Raw genomic sequence first — 23491 nt, 5'->3', positions numbered from 1 at the left:
GCACAGCCAACTAGGAGGAGACCCCAGGCTAGACCTAAAACTCGCTGGAGGGACTACATGTCCAATCTGGACTGGGAACGCCTTGGGATCCCCCCAAGAGGAGCTGGAGGGCGTTGCTGGGGAGAGGGACATCTGGAGTGCCCTACTTAGCTTGCTGCCACCATGACCCGGCCCCGGAGAAGCGGCTGAAGATGAATGAATGAATGAATGAATGAATGAATGAATGACGTCATTATGTAGCACATATAAACCTTTGTCAGCCTATGTTCTTGTCTGGGCTTGTCTTATGATGGGTTACCCAGACTTGCCAACATGTACGCATTTCTCGTACTCGGCACGCATTTTGACCCTTAAGTACGCTTGTACGATTCACTGCTCTCCAGGGAACGCATTTTGTTGCATCTCGCATTTCGCCGGTTTCAGTTTCTATGCATTCTATGAAGTTGATTCTGCCGCTGAGCCACAGCAATCTATGTAAGTGGTGTGAAAAGCTTTCGGCCAATCAGAGCGCACCCACTCGCCCACCTGCCCCTCCTAGCAAATGCTTCGTGCGTTCAATTCAATTCAGTGCCTCTGTCTCAAGCAAGATCCCTCTTTGGCCGCTTGCTCATCACTGCTATTCGCCTGCATCCCTGTTTCTCACCATTCTAGGTCAGTGGTTCTCACCAATGCAAACAGCATTGAAAGATAATAAGTTACCGTTCATCTATACGATGTCGTGTGTGTGTTGCAAATAGTAGGCTAACTGTCACATTTCCCCGAATCCATTAGCCCACAGACAAAAACTGTAGGCTTGCGTGCCATGGAGGAGGAAGAGTTTCGGCTCTTCCAGTCCACCACCTTGAATGATGGTATTCCGACCAAAAGGGCTGATGACGCTTGGACAGAACTAGGTTTGATGGAGTCAGGAGGGAGGAAACTTTTTGAAAACCTCTCCACTGTAATGCTTGGTTTGTGTTCGATTTTTCACAGTGACGCAGACTGTGAAAGGATCTTCAGCTTGGTCACTAAAAATAAAACACAATGTCATGCTAGCCTGAGCACAGAGATGCTCAGTTCTGTGGTGACATGAAAAGTCATGATTGCCTCCAAAGGCAGCACGTGTTACAAAGAGACTTTCAGTGACGCAGTACTTAAAAAAGCCAAATCTGCAACCTTCAACAGGTTGCACTAGTTTCACTATGCATTGAAAATTTGAATCTTTTTCATTGTTTGTTTTTAGCAAACTGATTTTGATATTGATTACTGCTGGTTTTGCACATTTATTTAATGTTTGATTTATTTATTTACAAAGAATGTCCTCAGTTTACTTTTATTTCTGGCAAGGATATTGATAACTGCTGGTTTTGCACATTTATTTAATGTTTTGATTTATTTATTTACAAAGAATGTCCTCAGTTTACTTTTAGAAGTTTCCATGGGCTATGCCTCCTGTACAACACTTGTACAGCTGTTCTGACAATAAATCTCGACTGGTGAAAGTATATTATGTGTATATTATGTATTCTGGTGTTATGTATCTCAGTGGTGGTGGGTGAGCAACGGTGGAGCGTACATTGGTGGTGGACTGTCAGGTGCGCGCACGCGCGCGGGGGGGTAGTTGGTGTTGGGGGGTAGTACTCATAAAATTTCTTCAAGGTTGGCAGGTCTGGATACCTATTGTATACTGATGCTTAAGTATTCTGTCAAAACAAAAAATTGTCAAGGATAAATTAAGCCAGAGAATTTAGCCTGTCAGTCCAGAAATATCAAGGATTCATCATATTGTGACTTGGCCCAAAATAAAGAATTGAAAGAACTACCTAGCACAAATACATTGCACGATATTCTACAGTGTGGAACTAGCAGCCATTTAAAGTTAAAATAACTGGGAGAATGATTATCTAACTGTCTTGCTCACATGCACACAGGACACCTCAAATGTTTGAAACCTCATTATTAATGCTGGTATTCTGAAAAAGTTTTTTCCCCTTAAGAATACTAGGGAGAAATGTTCTCCACAATGACATGAGTACCACCTTGTAATTTATGGCTTTTAGAAACCTTTCCTCTCATTGTCCTCCTCAGATGTCTTGTGCGATGAAGGAAAGGCCGCACTGGAGCAGCTTCTGAAGTTTATGGTCCACCCAGCCATTTCCAGCATCAACCTGACCACAGCACTGGGCGCTCTTGCCACCATCGCCCGCCAGAGACCCATGTTTATGTCAGAAGTGGTGCAAGCATATGAGACGCTGCACGGTAAGTTTGGCTGAACCAGTAGGCATCATGAAACACTAACACTGAATTATGTCGCATGTTCTCCTGTTCAAGTCAGAGTTCTGGTGAGAATTTCAGACAAGTCCCTAATAAAGTTAAGTCTCAATGGAGTAAAACCAACATGTCCGAATGTGGTGGAAAAATACAACGAAAAAGAGACATCACTGACAGATAAAAATCAGCATTTTATCACCCTATCATTGACAGATACAGAACCTGGACGGTAATCAGGACATACTCCTTTTTCGTGTCGGATGTTATATAATGACTGATATTTAAATTGACTTTTTGTTTTTTTGGTTTTCCAGAATCAGAAATTCTTTTATTCTTCTATTGCCATCTGCATTACATGCACTAGGAATGTAGCTTGGCGTTGTTGGTGCAAATAAGATTGCGAGAAAAATACCATCTTAAATAAAATAGAATAAATATATATATATATATATATATAGAACATAGGCAACCGTTATAAATAAGGATGTTTACTGTAACCATGTAGGCAGCTGATGAGTGCATTGAGCACGAAACAAGCTTGTTCCGCCATTTAACAACTTTGAGCTATAATATATATATATATATATAGAGAGAGAGAGAGAGTTTTTTTTTCTTCCCCAGAACCCATCAATGGTGTTGATAAAAGTGCTCAACAAATGAGGAGCGGCATATTAAGATAGATGTAGGGGAAAAAAACTTTAATACATAGCAGTACAAGCCTGATTAGTGCGTCACGCACCCGTCAGCTGCCAAGTCGGCTATACAACAAAGAAAAAAACCCAGCGAACAAATGCTCTGTTGCCTCGCACCACGCCCCTAGTTACTGTGAACAGCAACCAGTGGGAGGATAGGAAACATCTGAAAAGTAACACCAGGGACATTACAACCAATGAGGGAGGGACTGGGGCTCATTTTGGAAAAAGTAAGGGCTTAAAGGGCCAGGGCACTGTTGAAATAGCATACTTTTAAAATAAAAATAAAAAAACATCCAATGGGGTACTTTACATACATCATCTAGTGGAGTGGGTCCAGAGCACAGCCGAAAGAGCTGACAGGCAAACATAAAAATACAACAACTAGATTATTTTGTTTCTTATTTGTTGAGCACTTTCCCTACCGTTGAGTGTTTCTTTTAACAGTTATATATACCGATCCAATATTTACATGTGTGTGTAGGGGGCTGGGGGCAGGGGTGCTGTTGATTAGTCTGGGGGACGGGGTGCTGTTGATTAGTCCTATTTTAATTTGACTGAGTAGGGAAATGTATAACAGTGAAGTAAAATACATCTTTTTCTGTAGCTTTCAGAGCATGCCTGTCATGGCAAAACTTAACCTGTTCAAACTCACTTTTCCAATTTAAGTCTCTCATATTAAGTAGCATGACATAAGTCCTTGATTTAAGTATCATAGCACTGGATTGATTTTAAGTGAAACATAAATGTTTTTTAATAACATTTATCCTGTACAAGAATTCAAATGTAATGCTTTTATACTTTTCCAGCAAATCTGCCACCAACTCTTGCCAAGTCTCAGGTCAGCAGTGTGCGTAAGAACCTGAAACTTCACCTGGTGGCGGTTCTGAAGCATCCCTGTAGCCTGGAGTTTCAGGGTCAAATCAGCACTCTCCTCCTGGATCTGGGAATGCCTCAGAGCGAGATAACCCGCTCCACTCCACCGCCACGCGACCAACGCAAAAGGTCTCGCCACGAACAATACACTGAGGGCAAGAAGATCAAGATTGGTTAGTATATTGAAGGGCTAGAGACTTTAACTTCTTCTTGGTTTTTACCTGTTAATTCTTTCACAGCCTGCATCTTATTTCGTACATTTTTATACATTTCTCTATCATCACATTTTACACATCCCAGTCCCAATTCAACTGTCCTGTGTTTTAACATGCATTGTCATCAAATAATTAACAGTGGAAAGCAAAACTGGCTTCATTCATTTAACTTGCTACATAAATGAATGACGCCAAATGAAAGGCAGTTTGTTTTTTCTTTTGTTTTTTTCTTTTGCTTTTCTTGCTACAAACATGCTTCGGTTGAGAATCAAACCTGGTTCTCACAGGTGGCAGGGAGCAGTTCTACCACTCACCTTTGCAATGATTGCTAACCTTTGGCAAATCATTTAGGTGCCATGAAATGTATTCATTTCATGGCACCTAAATGACTTGTTGCCTCAAGTGAAGGAGTTCAAGTATCTTGGGGTCTTGTTCACAAGTGAGGGTAGGATGGAGCGGGAGATTGACAGGCGGATTGGTGCAGCATCAGCAGTAATGCGGACGTTGTACCAGACCGTTGTGGCAAAGAAGGAGCTGAGCCAGATGGCAAAGCTCTCAATTTACCAGTCAATCTTCGTTCCAACCCTCACCTATGGTCATGAGCTTTGGGTAGTGACTGAAAGGGTGAGATCGCGGATACAAGCGGCTGAAATTAGTTTGCTCCGTAGGGTGTCTGAGCTCAGCCTTAGAGATAGGGTGAGGAGCTCGGACATCCGGAGGGAGCTTGGAGTAGAGCTGTTGCTCCTTCGCATCGAAAGGAGCCAGTTGAGATGGTTTGGGCATCTGATTAGGATGCCTCCTGGGCGCCTTCCCTTGGAGGTTTATCGGGCACGGCCAACTGGGAGGAGACCCCGGGGTAGACCCAGAACTCTCTGGAGGGACTACATGTCCAATCTGGCCTGGGAATGCCTTAGGATCCCCCAAGAGGAGCTGGAGGGCATTGCTGGGGAGAGGGACGTCTGGAGTGCCCTACTTAGCTTGCTGTCACAGCGACCCAACCCCGGAAAAGCGGCTGAAGATGAGATGAGATGAAATGTATTCAGATTTAGCCTATTGATGGAATTTAGCCTATTGCAGTGTCTTTGTCCATGTCTACGTCTGCATCTGAGTTTGTGTCATCATGTTAAGAACTTTTACAAGTATTTATGTCTGATCGTCGATTTCGTTTGATGGCTGGGAGAGCTGGCGTTGGATCGGCGGGGAGAACTTGGTCTGCGGCGTCCTTTGGGCCCAGGGACCACAGCCCTGCCTGGAGCTTTACCTGAAGAGGAAACACCAAAGGACGGGATGCGGAAGCGGCCCAAGCTAAGCTAACTGCTAACCCATGGAGACTGGCAGTTCCGATAACACAGAGGGTGGTCTGGCGGCGAAATCGCCTAGTGTCGACTGTGCGGTGTTTTTGTCTGCATTTGCGTTTGGGTCGTTGTGTGGAGAGCGGGGGAGATGTGTCGAAGGTGTCTGGCTGGGAGAGCTAGCATTGGATCAGCTGAGGGAGCCTGGTCTGCTGCGTCTGGTGGACCCAAGGACCACGGCCCTGCCCGGAGCTGTACCAGAAGAGGGAACACCGAAGGCGGTCTGATAGAACGTGGAAGCAGGGCAGGCTAAGCTAACTGCTAGCCCATGCAGACCGGCAGTTCTGATAGTCATCCTGGCTGGCGTTCGTTCTCTGGACAGTGAAATTTTCGGACTGTTGCAAATTTACCGAATAAATAAATAAATGGACTGGATTTATGTAGCACTTTTCTGGTCTACTGACCACTCAAAGCGCTTTACAATGTATCCCTCACATTACCCATTCATACACTGATGGCGGAGGCTGCCCTGCAAGGTGCCAACCTGCTCATCAGGAGCAGTTAGAGGTTCAGCGTCTTGCTTCGACACATTCCATGGAGGAGACTGTGTTGTTGACTATGTTATTTTGCTTTGTTCTTTCTGTTTTTGTATGTTTTTGGTGGTGTCGTGTTTGGGAGGCTTTGGATGTGTTTTTGTCTTTTGTGTTGCACTGCTGTGGGTTGGGAGAAATTAAATTTCATCTCTTTGTGTACGCAAGTACATGAATGAGATGACAATAAATTGTTCATGATCTTGATGATGCATTCACCTCAGATCATGACACACTGCTCTCCCCTATGTGAAAGTACATAAGCTGCGTTTAATGATAAGTATCGGTGATTCTGGCCCTGTATTACTTGGTATCGGATTGAAACTTAAGTTTTGCGGCATCACTCACCCCTAATCTTCGAGTTATCTTCACCTGGTTTACTATGTCCACCCAGCCTCTATGCTCTGTTGGGTGTTTGTGTATAGCATGCAGCCCCACCCATGTTAACCGGGGCTGCAAAGCCAAACCCAATATGCCGACATAGACAGACTCAAGGCAGGATTTCAGTAAAACAAGTCCTTTAATGCCAGACAAGATAAGGAGCAGACAGGGAACACTGGGTACAGGGCAAGAGCACACACGGGCGGGGGATCTGGAAGCACACATATACACACACAAACAGGAGAGAAATTGGGCAGGGGGAGTGGTCAAGATAAGAGATACAATTAGGGAGACTGGGACGAAGAGTGTGAGTCCTGGGAGGACGTAGGGATGACAGGTGGCGCCAGACTGGGCTTGTCAAGATTGAGCTCATGGAAAGCTTGGATGAGTGGTGGTGGTGGTGGTGGGGGGATTGGAGTCTAGGATGTGACGGCGAGGGACCCTGCAGTGTTCCTCAGGACCATAACCCTCCCAATTTACCAAGTACTGCAGACTGCGGCCCTGATGGCATACGTCCAGAAGCCTCCAGATGGTATATACTGGGCTGCCGCTTAACATGCTTGGAGGTGGAGGAGCCAGTGCTGGGGGCGGACAAGGGGCTGGAGAGAACGGGCTTCAGATGGGAGACATGGAATGTGGGGTACACTCGAAGGGAAGCCAGGAGCTTGAGCCTTACTCCCACTAGGTTAATAATCTTGTCCACCAGGAAAGGACTTACGAAGCGGGGAGTGAGCTTCTTGGATTCCACCTTCAGTGGCAGGTCCTTGATGGAAAGCCACACTTCTTGAACAGGGACATAGGGAGGAGATGGGGTGCTGTGACGGTTAACCTGGGACCAGGTGGAGGCGTGGAGCAGGGCAGCATAGACCTGGTTCCAGATGCGCTGGCAGCGTCGTAGGTGGGCATGCACTGATGGCACTGTGACTTCACCCTCCTTGGCAGGGAACAGGGGAGGTTGGTAGCCCAAGGCACATTAGAAATGGGACATCCTCAAAAAGCACTGAGGTGGGTGTTGTGGGCATACTCAACCCAAGGCAGGTACTGGCTCCAGAATGATGGGTTGGAGGCGGCTATACAACTCAAGGTGGTCTCTAGCTCTTGGTTGACATGCTCAGTCTGGCCGTTGGACTGGGGGTGGTATCCCGAGGACAGACTCATGGTGGCACCCAGGGCAGGCCTGTTTCATGCATCGTGCACTCATCAGCGGCTAATGATGCGGCTGATGAGTGCATGACGCACGAAACAGGCCTGTACTGCAATGCATTAAAACTTTTTTCTTGTATCTGTGTTAATATTCCGCTCCTCATTAGATGAGCACTTATAACACCATTGACGGTTTTGGAAAAAAACACTATATATATATAGATAGATAGATAGATAGATAGATAGATAGATAGATACAGATATAGATATATGTGTGTGTGTGTGTATATATATATATATATATATATATATATATATATATATATATTAGTTTTTTCCTTTCAATTCAATTTGTACATATTGCAGTGTCTTGTTAGTTTGGGGTGGGATTTTTCTGTTTTGTATGTTTTTTCCGTTTATGTTGAAGGGCATGTATGTGCTTATTAAATATATATATATAAAAAAAGATCAGCAGTCCTTCCTTATATTTGTTTGTTTATGTTCAGAGCCCACCCTGATGGAAGATGATGAAGACAAAGAAGAGCCAGTCCCACTTTCTGTCTCCAAACCATCCGCTGTGCCAGTGGCACAGTCTGCTATTGACCTCACAGCTGAGTTCCTGCACCCCCTGCTCACCCCTGAGAATGTAGCCAACTTGGTGAGTTAGAGAAACTTTTTCTTTTTCTTTTTGACTTTACGAAATGACTCTTCAGCTCACATCTCTGCTACACTCTTACCCTCCCAGGTGTTAATCAGCATGGTGTATCTACCAGATGTCATGCCAGCGTCTTTCCAGGCCACATACACACCAGTGGAGTCAGCAGGCACCGATGCCCAAATTAAACACTTGGCTAGGCTGATGGCCACACAAATGACAGCAGCCGGTATTGGTCCAGGTAAGCAGAAAAAATCGTGAGCATTTCGGACAAACTTAACTTTTCTTTAGTTTGTACAGTGTCACATATATGTTGCACATTATTTTTATTTTTAGTTATTCACAGTAGGGCTGGGCAATATACCTCTATTATATTGATATCGTGATATGAGACTAGATATCGTCTGGGATTTTGGATATCGTGATATGGCACAAGTGTTGTCTTTTCTTGGTTTTAAAGGCTGCATTACAGTAAATTGATGTAATTTTTTGACCTTACCAGACTGTTCTAGCGGTGATTTGCTTTTACTCATTTAGTTATTATATAGACATTGCTGATCATTTATTATAGATCATTATCAAAAATCTGATTGTGTAAATATTTTATGAAAGAACCAGTAGTCATCCCACAATATCGATATCAAGGTATTTGGTTCAAAATTATTGTGATATATGATTTTGTCCATATCGCCCACCCTTAAATCACAGCAAAACATAAATCTTTTCTCAGTCATGTAAGATTTGTCAGAAATTACTTTCCAGTCTTATTTAAGCAAGCCAATTGTTTAAGAACACACACTGAATCTCTTAGGACTTGAGCAGTGCAGAGCTCGGGAGGAAGATGCTGGCAAAGATGCGGACCTAGATGAGGACTCTGCCACCAAGGACCTGCTCATTAAACGTAAAGTGCCACCTGTGATCATGGGCCAAGCTATCTCTGTAGTGGGAGGCTACGTAGATAAGCCTCAGGCCACCGAAGCTCCCCTCGTCAAGAGGCTTCCCGAGCCCATCCTTCCCTCTACACAAACCAAGTAAGAATCTTTAAGTCAGTGATACACAGGCCAATTTATTGGTCATCTCAGATCCCCAATGATGCCTTAGTACTTGACTTATTATTGTTGCTTTTATCCCAGAACTGTTAGAAATAACTCTAGGTCTGGAGGTAACTTTGATGCTTGCCTCTGGGAGTATTATCAGAATCAGAATCATGTTTATTGGCCATGTAGGTTTGCATGTACATGGAATTTGACTTATTACATACCATTATTGTCCCAAAAAATACTACAGATAAAACCGCTCATACTTTTTTGTGTTCTTTACCTGTTGTCATTAACCCACTTTTTACTTGTCCCCCCCCCCCCCCCCAGAATTGCTGGTGCAGTTGGGCGAAAAAAAGTATTTCGTTTGGCAGATGTGATCCAGCCTTTATCAGAATCCCAGGTCGAAAAGTTAACCTCCACCACAGTCAAACGCATCCTACATTCAGAGAAGGCTATTGCACAGAGTGGCATGTCCCATGTGAGTAAATAAAACCTTGATAAGTTCCTCCATAAAATATAAGAAGCAGCAACACCACTTGGAAATGCATTTGAAGGTATCCTATAGGCTTTGTTGTAAGCATATAGGAAACATAAATAAATTCTCTTTTCTCTTATTCATAGAAGAAAAAATACTCCTTCTTTTTAATTTGCCTTTTTTGAATAGGAAAGTGGATAGTGACAGGAAACAAGGGCTAGAGAGGAGAGGGAAGGCATTTAATAAAGGCCCTGGGCTGTATTAGGAACCAGGAGGATGTGCTTAGTCCTGAATCCACAATGTTACATGTAGAGCCCGATCAATATAGGATTTTTAAGACCGATACCAATTTCAATATTTGAGGATTTAAAAATCCAATAACTATACACTACCGTTCAAAAGTTTGGGATCACCCAAACAATTTTGTGTTTTCCATGAAAAGTCACACTTATTCACCACCATATGTTGTGAAATGAATAGAAAATAGAGTCAAGACATTGACAAGGTTAGAAATAATTATTTGTATTTGAAATAAGATTTTTTTTACATCAAACTTTGCTTTCGTCAAAGAATCCTCCATTTGCAGCAATTACAGCATTGCAGACCTTTGGCATTCTAGCTGTTAATTTGTTGAGGTAATCTGGAGAAATTGCACCCCACGCTTCCAGATGCAGCTCCCACAAGTTGGATTGGTTGGATGGGCACTTCTTTGAGCAGATTGAGTTTCTGGAGCATCACATTTGTGGGGTCAATTAAACGCTCAAAATGGCCAGAAAAAGAGAACTTTCATCTGAAACTCGACAGTCTATTCTTGTTCTTAGAAATGAAGGCTATTCCATGCGAGAAATTGCTAAGAAATTGAAGATTTCCTACACCGGTGTGTACTACTCCCTTCAGAGGACAGCACAAACAGGCTCTAACCAGAGTAGAAAAAGAAGTGGGAGGCCGCGTTGCACAACTGAGCAAGAAGATAAGTACATTAGAGTCTCTAGTTTGAGAAACAGACGCCTCACAGGTCCCCAACTGGCATCTTCATTAAATAGTACCTGTTAGAGCCTGTTTGTGCTGTCCTCTGAAGGGAGTAGTACACACCGGTGTAGGAAATCTTCAATTTCTTAGCAATTTCTCGCATGGAATAGCCTTCATTTCTAAGAACAAGAATAGACTGTCGAGTTTCAGATGAAAGTTCTCTTTTTCTGGCCATTTTGAGCGTTTAATTGACCCCACAAATGTGATGCTCCAGAAACTCAATCTGCTCAAAGAAGTGCCCATCCAACCAATCCAACTTGTGGGAGCTGCTTCTGGACGCGTGGGGTGCAATTTCTCCAGATTACCTCAACAAATTAACAGCTAGAATGCCAAAGGTCTGCAATGCTGTAATTGCTGCAAATGGAGGATTCTTTGACGAAAGCAAAGTTTGATGTAAAAAAAATCTTATTTCAAATACAAATCATTATTTCTAACCTTGTCAATGTCTTGACTCTATTTTCTATTCATTTCACAACATATGGTGGTGAATAAGTGTGACTTTTCATGGAAAACACGAAATTGTTTGGGTGATCCCAAACTTTTGAACGGTAGTGTATATAGCCCAATAATCTTTTTTTTTCCAGAAACATAACATAAACAAAGATTATCCCTAACATCTGTTTTGTGTAGTTATTTGAGTCCTCACCAAGACAACATGACATGATGCAGTTTAAAAATAAACTTGTTTTATTGTCATAAATATTACCTAACTCTAACCTATCTTAAGCAATGCAGTAAACTGATACGGTGACCTTGAGTAAACGCTACTGCATGACTGTCTGCAACGAGGACTTGGCAACTTTGGGATTTCACATTACACTTTTGAAAGAGAAGTTATATAACTTTGTTTGGTTACCAAGCCATGTTAGATACTTGTTCAGCTCATGCTTATTTACGTGTCCCTTCTGGTTTAATAATTTCATATGCACTGACTGTAACAACAGACATACGAGGTGCAGATATATTTACCATTGCTTCATTTAGGCAGAATAAGTTAAACGCTATAGTTTAACTGCTCATTAATGTTAGCTGTCTAGCGCTGATAAACATGGCATTTGCTTGCTTTGTGGGTAACCTAATTTAGCAATGGGCAGCGTTATAAGCTGCTGTAAGCGATGCTGCCAGAGAATTTTTAGATGTGACAAGGGAGAAATGATTGGACTGCTGTTTGTTTACTCACTAGAACTATTTCATGTTACTGCAGCAAAACCAGGCATGGCAGACATGAATGTTGACAGGCTTATTTGGGCTAAGAGAAGAAGTGATGGGGAATATTTATTATTATTTAAGTAATGTATTTCACGTGACAGTTATCAACTTCCCATGAACACGGATGATCTCTGTCCTGGGCTACGCTGCACAGTGGTGAAGTTAGTTTTAAACCGGATATTCGACAGACATTCACTCCGGCTCCAGCGGCTCCTTACTCAGTTTCACCAGAATTGGCAGTAAGAGGATAGTTAGTTTACCTCCCAGCAATCACTCTTAACCACAGGGAAAACTGCTGGATCTGGAGTGAATGTCTGTCAAATTACCGATTTAAAACTAACTTCACCACGGTCTACTCTGCTCGACTTTAGGCTAATTGTTGTAATTTGTGGCGTCCCAAACACGTGTGTTGCCAACAATGGAGTTGCAAACTACACAACAACAATCTTCCATCTCTCTGTTTCTTTTTTAATTGCCATTATTGGCCGTTACAAATACCGACACTGATTTATCTGCAATTAGCTCATATCAGCCGTTAATATCGGCACATTGATTGATCGGTTGGGCTCTAGTTACATGCTTAACTCACCACAAGCCACCAGGGTGCCCCCTGAACATGCATAATCTTCTTTTTTTTTTATTCCCCCCCCTTTTCCCCAATTTTTTTCCCCAATTGTATCCGGACAATTACCCCACCCTTCTGAGCCGTCCTGGTCGCTCTCTGCCAATCCAGGGAGGGCTACAGGCTACCACATGCTTCCTCCGATACGTGTGGAGTCGCCAGCTGCTTCTTTTCACCTGACAGTGAAAAGTTTCGCCAAGGGGATATAGCATGTGGAAGGATCACGCTATTCCCCCCAGTTCCCCCTCCCCCCTCAACAGCACCAGAGGAGGCATTAGGGCAGCGACTAGGATATATATACACATCCAGCTTCCCACCTGCAGGCACAGCCAATTGTGTCTGTAGGAATGCCCGACCAAGCCGGAGGTAACACGGGGGATTCAAACCAGCGATCCCCGTGTTGGTAGGCACGCTACTCGGACACCCTGGCCATGCGTAATCACAGCAATAAAATCTGAGAAGCTATTCAGTGCTTGGGTTATATGTATAACAGCGAAGCAACTATAAGGCCGCAGTGTTTCGTTTACAGCACCAAAGTTCTTATCTGAGCAGGACCTCATCCTTAAGAGGTGGTCTGGTGGTGAGACAGACCCCCCTTCAACTGGAGACTGTCTTCAAAGCCTTTATGTCGGCTTACATTAACTCTGCTGAGATAGTATCATCGAACAAGAGAGTACATCTCCACAAGCTCCAGCTTTTGAGAGATGGTAAAAAATGCCCTTGGAGGTGAGGAAGAGAAAAACCATTTCTGCTGAGGATCTAAGTATGACATGATCATAGTAAAGAATGTCTGCACAGGTTTAACGGCTTTAACAATGGATTGCATGTGTACCAGCTGAAAATTTTTCTTTGAGTATTATATGTATGCAAAAAAATTTAAAAGAGGGAAAATAGATAGCATTTACATAAATGGCTTGCGGGCTCAAAATGTCTGCCTGCTCTGTACAAAAAGAAAAAAAAAAGAAAAGTGAAATATAAGTGATCGTAACAAACCATATGTGGCAGATCCGTGTGAAGCTCCTGTCCAGGCTGGTGACGCAGTTCGAAGGGATGATGAAAGAGGATGTGCTGGAGTTCATTCTTGAGGACATAAGGACAAGGAGTGAGCTGGCCTTTTCTCTCCTCTACCAAGAGTATAATACCTACCTCAGTCAGCTGCCCTCTGGGCTGATTGACAGCTACGATCACTGCCTCTACACTCTGCTGTCAGGCCTGCAGGAGAAGCCAGAGCAGCGGGATGGGTGAGAAACACTTACAATCCAGTGGATGTGCAGGCTCAAAGGTTATGATGTAGACAAAATGGTAGTAAGGTATTTAGATAGTGTAACATTAGTATGAGTTTTAGTCTGACTTAAACAGGAAACTGTTTTGTTATCCTGGTAAGAATAAGAAAGATTCTTTTATTTAAGTTATATTTTTCACAATTTTTATGGTTAATTTACATTGGATATAAATTCAAATAGTGTCTTTACTGCCATTAAACAGTAACATTTACCAGGTTTTTTTTTCCTGATGTTTGAGGAAGAAAGGATGAGATCTGATATGTCATTAGTTTAAATGGATTAGGCCTAGGACTGAACCCTCTTCTCTAACTGATCACAGCACCTTGAGATATATCTGTCTTTTGTTTGCACCATCCAAGCATGAATTTCAACATTTCAGCCTCACTCCAGCCATTATAGGAGTTGTCCATTTTCAAACTATTTCTGGAAATATAGGTCATAGTAACAGCATATGTAAGTTATTGAAGTTAATCTGTATTGAATCTTTCCATCTCTTCCAGCCTTTTCACAAAACTGGTTCTGGAGGCCCCCATAATAACAGAATCAGCGCTTGAAGTAATACGACGTTACTGTGAGGATGAGGTAAACCGTTAGCAGGTTAATTCATACAGTGTCCTTTGTTGTAAAAATACAGACATGACTTTTGTTTCAACTTTTGTTTTTCAGTCACGTGTGTATTTGGGTATGACGACCCTGAAAGAACTTATCATCAAACGTCCCTCAAGACAATTTCAGTATCTCCATGTTCTTCTGGACCTCAGTTCACATGAAAAGGAAAAGGTGATCTATTGCTCATCCATTTTTACTGAATTGTATCTACTTGTTAATTTGCAATACATATACTATAAGTTAGCTGAAGCGATAATATGTGTTTGTGTTCCATCATTGTGCATTTAATGTTCAGGTGCGCACCACTGCCCTGGCTTTTATTAAGCGAATGTATGAGAAGGACCAGCTGAGGGACTACATTGAGAAGTTTGCCCTAAACTACATGCAGCTTCTTGTCCACCCCAACCCCCCATCTCTTCTGTTTGGGGCTGACAAAGACACAGGTTTGGCCTGCATGTAGATGACAGTGGGTTTTTTTGGGGGGTGCCCAATCGGCTACATTTGGAAATGATTGGAAATTTCCAAAGTACACAGTAGTATTATAGTGTCAGTATCCTCTGCACTTCCTGGCACGTGTGTTTTTCAAGCTTATTTATCCAGTGAAGATTTTGCTGACCATGCATTTCTCATTTACCTTCCCTGCCCAGACATTCCCAGCAAGTAAGGTAAATCAAACTGGCAATGCGCTGTTCATAAGTGCACTTATTTAACCTCTGTTTTTTATGGATTTGTCTTATTGTTGGACACAGAGGTGGCTGCCCCGTGGACAGAGGAGACGGTTAGACAGTGTCTCTTTCTCTACCTGTCCCTCCTGCCCCTGAACCACCGGCTAGTCCATGAGCTGGCCTCTGTGTATACCGAGGCCATCGCTGACATTAAACGCAGTGTGCTCCGAGTTATAGAGCAGCCAGTGAGTCATTCCTAACTAACAGTATATTCCTTGCCACGCCATTTGAGAGCTAAGCTTCAAACCTGTTATGTCATATCAGAAAAGTCTTTGGATTCTGACTTTGGGAGAGAATTTATATTAACAAAATATTGAACAGGCATTTAATGGAATGTGTGTCTAGCTCTATATTGAGCCTAGTGTGTTTGAACATTCCCTGATTATTCCAAGATCTCTGTCTATTGTTACAGATCCGTGGAATGGGAATGAACTCTCCTGACCTGCTGCTGTTGGTTGAGAATTGCCCTAAAGGGGCAGAGACTCTAGTCACTCGCTGCCTGCACATTCTGACTGATAAAGGTAAAACTAAAAATGAAAACTTTAGTGTAATGTTGGTCTGTACAGTGGAATTGATTTTTATTTTTCAAATAACTTTTCAAGTTGTAAATTTAAACCACAGATTTTACAGTAAGTATTTTTATCTCTATAATATTTGATAAAGAAAGATTTCTAGCTCTTGAATTTTGGGGGAAAAAAAAGTTTCTTGAAGTGATCAAACTGAAAAAGAACAGACCTTAGCCCTATTGTCCAGCGGTAATATGTGTGTAATATGTGTTGCACTTTTCAAAAAACATTTTTACAAAACCCTTCATCACCTCCCTCAACCAAACAATGGAAAAGAAGAGGAAAAGTGTCAGTGTTAAAGAATTTTCCTCTCTCCCATCAGTGCCTCCATCTCCAGAGCTGGTGGAACGAGTGCGAGACCTTTACCACAAACGAGTGCCGGATGTTCGGTTCCTGATTCCTGTCATAAATGGCCTGGAAAAAGTTAGTTTCTGAAATTTACCTCAATGAAACCATGAGGCAAAAGTAATCGATGGCCCATAATACCACATTTTATTACTATATGAAGAGTTGCGTCTTCATGTAAAGTTGTAAAGTTTGCCTGGGTTTCCTATAAAAAAAAAATTTGTAGGGTTTTTTTTTGGGGGGGGGGGCTGTGTGAGAGTGGTTTCCTAAAGTAATTTCAGGATCAACCCCAACAGGTGTTTTACTGTAAGAATGACTCTTGTTGTAACTTGGTAAATTGTACATTCGTATTTAGGTTTGGGAGGTTAGAAAGGCCAGATGGGGAGATATTTAATTCTAAAGGATTCTTGTAAATATGTAAAGGATCCACTGACGAACATAAAATTTTCCATACACATCAATGAACAAAATGATCAGAATGTGACCTTTGAAACTGAGTTAACGCAAAATCCAACAATTAACTGAAAATGTATTTTCCTGTCTCAGTGTACAAGCTAACACTGGTGCCTCCGAGCCTTCTTATTCTTGTTAACAGTTAGGGCTGGGCAATATGGACAAAATCAAATATCATGATATCTGTGGACCAAAATCCCAGACGATATCGATATTGTGAGGATGGCTATTGGTGCTTTGACAAAAAATTTACACAATCAGATTTTTTGATAAATAATCATCCATAATGCCTATAAGGCAAATAGAACAGCTAGAAAAGTCTGGTAAGTTCAGAAAAATACATTGCTTTAATGTGATGCAGCCTTTAAAACCAGGAAAAGACAACACTTATGGCATATCACATTATTAAGATATCCAAAATCCCAGACGATATCTAGTCTCATATCATATCGATATAATGTCGATATATTGCCTGGCCCTATCAACAGTTTGGGTGGACAAACTAAAACCCTATGATGACCCTTTTGAAGATGAAAGGCATTCTGTGGTACATGAAAATTCTGTCATTTCTGCAATGTCCTACACCTGATCTTTTACTCTCTTTCTTGTATAGAAAGAGGTTATCCTGGCTCTACCCAAGCTGATCAAGCTCAATCCTATTGTGGTGAAGGAGGTGTTCAATCGGCTCTTGGGAACTCAACACAGTAAGAGGCACTAATATAAACCTTTGATGAACTTCAGGTGGGCCTATGTCACAAAGCTAGGTTTCTTCTTACTGTCAGTCTGTCAGTCTGTCTTGCCATTTCACCCTTTGAAATGAGCAGTACTTTAGTGTTGTTGATTATTTAATTAAATTACATGTGTGTATATGCACAAACATGTATATGCATGGTCGTGTTTATCAATAGGTATTAAGGCATTCACAACTACTGCATTTAAGTAGTCAATTAATTGCGGGAGATATATCACGTTTTTGTTTTGGTTTTTTTGGTTTTTTTTCGTCGACTAGTGGTTTTGATCGTTGAATAATCGACTATTCTGTGAATTCCCTGATAGGTATCTATATATACACAAGGTCTCCCAGCAAAATTAGGGATGGTTTAATTTCAAAATGATAAAATTTATTGGTTTTCCAGTTTAGGTCTAAGATTCTCCCTGATAAGACCTCTAATGTGCCTTAACGGTTGTGTGTTTTCCTCCAGGTGAGGGAAGTTCATCAATGTCTCCCCTAACGCCAGGCGAGCTCCTCATTGCTTTACATAATATAGACTCTACCAAATGTGATATGAAGTCTATAATTAAAGGTCAGTATTCCTCTTTAAGCCAAACTCACCCTTCTAACACAACTCAGCCTTTTCTTATTCCTTTTAGAGCATTCACTCATCATTGAAAAGCATTAACAGCTATTTACTAAAGCTAGAAACCAGGCTTTGATGGAACATCCTATACAAAAATGGACTGTAGTAAAACCATAGCAAATAGAAGATTACTATAGTAATATTATCGGAAACACTTAAAATACTTTCCAGACCATTGAAATACGATAGCATTTATACAGCAATGTCACAAAAAACAGGAAATAGTGTAGTAATTTGTACAGTATTAATTATAGTATTTGCATTGTAATGGGGAAGAAAACACTGGAAATTCTACTGGCCGTATTGCTTGTAAAATAATATGATGAAAAGTCCATAAGAATGCTGTGGTCGTTTTTTTATGGTTTTATATGGTCCATTTTCATACGGGATCTCTGACTCAGATCCCAGAAAGTTGGATCAGTTCATCTGGACACAACACTCAGTGGGAGAAACATTTCATCATTCATCTAAGTGACTTCATCAGTCTCAGCTGTTTCAGCTATAGTGTCAGCTATTTTTTTTTCTTGGGTTTAAATATTAAGACTTAGTTCGTTCCTCATTGGAGTTCCCAATAATAGCGTGTCGGGTGAGGCATAATTTTCTAGCTAGCCCCTGCCTATTCAAGGCAGGAATGTTGCGCCGTTATTCCACCTTGCCGTTCTGTAATGTTATAAAAGGTACAAACACAGAATGGGGGGGCATTGTTGTTCTACCATTAAGCCGGTGTTACACCATATTTGGTGACCCATCAGATTCTATGACCTGCCCTTATATTCTTCCCGAAAAGAGATGCACCGATCCACTTTCTTTCAGTTCTGATTCCGATACCTCATCTCATCTCATCTCATCTCATCATCAGCTGCTTCTAAGGGTCGGGTCGTGGTGGCAACAAGCTAAGTAGGGCACTCCAGACGTCCCTCTCCCTACCAATGACCTCCAGCTCCTCCTGGGGGATCCCAAGGCGTTCCCAGGCCAGAGTGAATATGTAGTCCCTCCAGTGAGTTCTGGGTCTCCTCCCAGTTGGACATACCCAGAAAACCTCCAAAGGAAGGCACTCAGGAGGCATTCTAATCAGATGCTTGAACCACCTCAACTGGCTCCTCTCAACGCGAAGGAGCAGCGGCTCTACTCCAAGCTCCCTCCAGATGTCCGAGCTCCTCACCTTATCTCTAAGGTTGAGCCAAGATACTCTATGGAGGAAACTCATTTCAGCCGCTTGAATCCATGATCGCACCCTTTCGGTCACTACCTGGCGCCTTGCCACCAAGGAGCTTCTTAACTATCTCAGAGACCTCTGCAAGGGATATGAGTGGGGCTTCCCTTGAGTCTTCAGACTCTACCTCTTCCACTGAGGACGTGTTAGCTGGGTTCAGGAGCTCCTCAAAGTGTTCTTTTCACCACCTGACAACATCCCCACTCCGGGTCAACAGTTCCCCTCCCTGGCTGAACACAGCCTGAGTCAAGCCCTGCTTCCCCTTCCTGATTCACCGGATGGTTTGCCAGAACTTCCTTGTGGCCAACCGAAATTCCTCCTTCATAGCCTTGCTGAGCTCCTCCCACGCCCGAGTTTTTCCTTCCGCGACTGCCAAAGCCACAGCCCTTCTGGCCTCCCGATACCTGTCTGCTGCTTCAGGAGACCCCTGGGCCAACCAAGTCCGAAAGGCCTGCTTCTTCAGCCTGACGGCTTCCCTCACCACCAGTGTCCACCAGCGAGTTCTTAGGTTGCCACCTCGACCGGCACCGATGACCTTGTGACCACAACTCCTACCTGCCACATCTGCAATAGAGGCTTTGAACATGGCGCTTTAAACATGGATTCCGAAAGCTGAGTTTGTTATATCTGCTGATACCAATACCAGAGCTCTTTTTTCTTGAATGTTGTAGGCGGTGTCTGGACACTGCTTGGCATCTTGTGCATCACGTTCTTCATAAATTTTATAATTCCATTATAATTCTGTTATCCTCTTTCAATGTTGTATTCTGTAAATTGTGTAAACACAACATCCACTGCACGTTGTCTATCTTGGGAGAGAGATCCCTCCTCTGTTGCTCTCCCTGAGGTTTCTTCCTATTTTTTCCCAGAATTTTTTTTTTTTTTACAAAAAGACCTATCCTGTAGTCATTTCACATTAAAATGCCAGAAAGATTTATATTTTTTTGTTGGTGAAAGATGTAAAACAAAATAGACTAAGTGGTGGTCTGTAAAAGCCAATTGGAGATATGTTGCTCCTGACTAACCTGGTGTTAAGTGATATACAGCCTGGCAGCACTGACCCTGTTCCCTGATGGAAGATTGTAAATGGGCTCTTCTGTAAATGTGTTTCTTCACTTGTCCTGTCCTGTCACTTGTGTCGTCACCAAAATCTAGGAGAAAGAGAATGATCATCCTTCTTCTCCTGGCTCTCGGTTACTGCCACTGCCTGCTGCCCAGGTTCGGCTGCAGGAGCTGCCGGGGAGGTTATGCACAGAGTAGTTTACATTTTGTGGGATTTCACTTGTTTCCCGCGGCCATCGGCCTCATTAGCACCCCCGCCTCCTCGCTACTCCCTCCCACTTCGGCAGCGTCCACATCTTCTACTTCCCATTTTCTATGCGGGCAAACCAAAGCACTTGTGTCCCACTTACCCGCACTCAAAACACTTCATACTACCTGAACTTACATAAAATTTTGGCTATGGGCTTAAAATTGCATTATTAGCTACATATTTAAAATTCATAAAAACATCAGACTATGGAATCTGGATTGGTATGTTGTGGATCGGTACCATCAGTCTGATATCAGATGAGTGAGTTACGTCAGTATTGGTACCCGATGCTGATCGGGTTGGTCCCAACTCTAGTAAAAGTTGAGAAGTGTGTGGATGTAATGAAGTAGAAGTACTTATATTTTATCGCAAATGTCCTCAAGAGTAGAACGTATTCTGCAAAACAACTACTCTTAGAAGTAAAATCTATTAAAAGAATTACCCAAGGACATGTAATGGAGTAAGTGTAATGGGTTACTACCTCCCTCTGGTTTTCCAAGCCCCTTAGGCAACTTTAAATTTCAGTCTGTGTCTCCCTTCTGCAGCTACCAACCTGTGCTTTGGGGAAAAGAATGTGTACACATCAGAGGTGCTGGCGGTGGTGATGCAGCAGCTGATGGAGCAGAGTCCCCTCCCCATGCTGCTGATGCGTACCGTCATCCAGTCCCTCACCATGTATCCCCGTCTTGGGGGCTTTGTCATGAACATCCTGTCCCGCCTCATCGTCAAGCAGGTCTGGATCTACTGCCATATAGCCATACAAAAAAAATACAAAAACATCATAGAATTTGTTGGGGCGGGGGTTGTCTCTAAAGCTATAAATCCCTCCATGCCCATACCCCCAGTACCTATCGGACCTCCTCAACCCCTGTGTTCCGCCTCGGACTCTGCGGTCCGCAGACACGGGACTGCGGACTTTGGGGATAGAGTCTTTAGTGTGGCAGTCCCCACCCTTTGGAACTCCAGAGTTCCACCCTTTGTGGAAAGGGATGCTGCTTCTTTGGACAATTTTAAAAGACTACTGACAACCTACCTTTTTACCGAGGCCTATGGTCTGTAGTCTTTTGATCTTTTTTTTTCTTACCTAGTGTAAAGCGTCCTTGGATTCCTTGAAAGGCACTATAAAAAACTAAGTTGTTGTTGTTGGAAAAACTTTAGAAAATTATATTGGAAAAACACATGTAAAAGTTTTCAGAAGTTATTGATTTGTCTTGTTTTCAACTGGCCAGATATTCGGCACAGACCAAGCTAATTGTGTATTGTCAGCTCTGAAGGAATGCAAATATAATTCACTAATTAACAATTTGCCTAGGTCTGGAAAGATTGTTGTGGCTACACGAGGCAAGACCTGAGACATTCAAATCGGCTATTCAGGAGGAATGAATAGAAAACCTGATAGACAATAATAAACATTGGTCATTTCATGGTGTAAACAGTGGTCATATTCCAAAGTAACTTAATGTCAATAGCATAGATCAGGAACATTTATTTGTCATTTCATTCCATGCGCTTGCACACATGAAATGAAACAAAATATAATTTCCCCCAGCCCGCAGCAGTGCAACACAAGACAAAAACACATATCCAAACTACTGTTATATATATATGTGTATCTTATCATGCCTATTTTTAGTCAGACCACAGAAAGGGAACCTAAGCTAACATTTGTCTTTGGTTTCCTCACATAGGTGTGGAAGTATCCTAAGGTTTGGGAGGGTTTTGTCAAGTGTTGCCAGAGAACCAAGCCTCAGTCATACAGCGTGCTCCTCCAGCTACCCCCTGCTCAACTAAGCAGTGTGTTTGAGCGGTGCCCAGAGATGAGAGAGCCTCTTCTACAACACGTCCACTCCTTCACACCTCATCAGGTAAGATTCATTGCCAGGTTTTCATGTCTGCGGGTTCACAGTTTGTCAAGTACAGTGGTAGTACCTGACTGGGCATTCTTTGCATACCAGAGTTTCGCAGCGTGGCTTCTCTGCAAGTTTTACAGTTTTGTGACTGCACTAAGGAGTTTGTACTGTAGGTACTTTAAGAATAAGAAGAAAAAAAAAGGAAAACAAACCCAACAAACATCTCCATCCTGGTTACTGGGTTAGCATAATACAAGATCTTTTTCTTTTCTTTTTTTTTGACAAAACACATCTAGCCTGCATGCAATATGGAAAAGCTGCAACATGGTTCAGGATTAAATATAAACGTTTTTAGCTTTTTATTCAGTCCAAAGTACAAGTTTCCCTGCTCTTCTCTGTTACATACTAAACTTGTTTGTTTGTGTTTCTGGGAAAGTCCCTGATGTAAGACTCTTTTGTGTTACAGCAAGCCCATATACCTGCCTCCATTATGACAGTACTAGAAGCTAACAAAAAACAGGAGCCGAAGCCCGTAGAAGCTATTGTGGAGAGAGAGGTAATGGAAAAAGTCATGATAGATATCTGGTTTATAAGGTCTGGCACTCAAACATTTCCTGGCAAGAACTGAAACAATATGATTTGACTTGATTCATGAAAAATGACAATGCAAATGGCATTAGTAACCTTTTAATTTTTTATTTTAATTTGTTATATTGGCACCATTTAATTTCTTTTTGTTTGGGAAGAGGCACAGCTAACACACAAGTCAGAGCCTGTAATGACTGCCTCCTCTTTCCATTCTTGCCCAGTGCTGATTTTCATATATTAAGTATAATGTAATTTTATAGTTTACAATCATTAAAATATACACTGTCTCAAATGTGCATTATTGTGGGATTGCAAAGTTACATGACCCAAAATCAAAAGATCAATTCATTGTTTCATTCATTAAGTGCTCTATCCACCTTTCTGTCATGCCATAGATTGAACCAGCGCCTACTTCAGCTGCCCCCATTGTAGCAGAGAGTATTCCTGTAGTGTCAACAGATCCAGAGCTGCCAGTACAGCAGCAGCCAGCCATTCAGAAAGATGAGGAGGATCCCATGGAGCAAGAAGAAGTGGATTCAGTGAGTCAGGAGGAAACTGGCCACACTGTTTCCCAGGTAACTTCTCAGGTAATTTCGCCTGTTAATGATAACTCTGCATAATTCAGTTCAATTCAATTCAAATGCTTCACTGACCACACAGCCAAGGCTGGTGGAATTATTTTTGATTATAGCATAGTAATACAACTCAAACATCAATCAA

The 23491-nt window shown here is 42.4% G+C and overlaps 1 protein-coding gene across 2 annotated transcripts in view; it reads left to right on the top strand.

The window, feature by feature from the left end:
* sympk (symplekin) overlaps window positions 1-23491 on the top strand; it is a 41187-nt gene that overhangs the window by 16468 nt on the left and 1228 nt on the right. For both annotated transcript variants that reach the window (XM_056289453.1, XM_056289452.1), the window contains exons 8-26: window positions 2068-2238; window positions 3752-3991; window positions 7946-8097; window positions 8185-8335; window positions 8906-9125; window positions 9462-9612; window positions 13475-13710; window positions 14253-14334; window positions 14419-14532; window positions 14657-14804; window positions 15111-15271; window positions 15499-15607; window positions 15975-16075; window positions 17064-17154; window positions 17653-17754; window positions 20879-21066; window positions 22022-22198; window positions 22650-22739; window positions 23167-23358. In XM_056289453.1, the coding sequence (XP_056145428.1) occupies window positions 2068-2238; window positions 3752-3991; window positions 7946-8097; window positions 8185-8335; window positions 8906-9125; window positions 9462-9612; window positions 13475-13710; window positions 14253-14334; window positions 14419-14532; window positions 14657-14804; window positions 15111-15271; window positions 15499-15607; window positions 15975-16075; window positions 17064-17154; window positions 17653-17754; window positions 20879-21066; window positions 22022-22198; window positions 22650-22739; window positions 23167-23358 (2876 nt within the window). The remainder of the gene's footprint in view (window positions 1-2067; window positions 2239-3751; window positions 3992-7945; window positions 8098-8184; window positions 8336-8905; window positions 9126-9461; window positions 9613-13474; window positions 13711-14252; window positions 14335-14418; window positions 14533-14656; window positions 14805-15110; window positions 15272-15498; window positions 15608-15974; window positions 16076-17063; window positions 17155-17652; window positions 17755-20878; window positions 21067-22021; window positions 22199-22649; window positions 22740-23166; window positions 23359-23491) is intronic.

This window comes from Lampris incognitus, chromosome 11 (genome assembly GCF_029633865.1).
Source record: "Lampris incognitus isolate fLamInc1 chromosome 11, fLamInc1.hap2, whole genome shotgun sequence".
In the NCBI taxonomy this organism is placed as follows: domain Eukaryota; kingdom Metazoa; phylum Chordata; class Actinopteri; order Lampriformes; family Lampridae; genus Lampris; species Lampris incognitus.
This window is presented reverse-complemented; position numbering and strand designations above follow the sequence as displayed.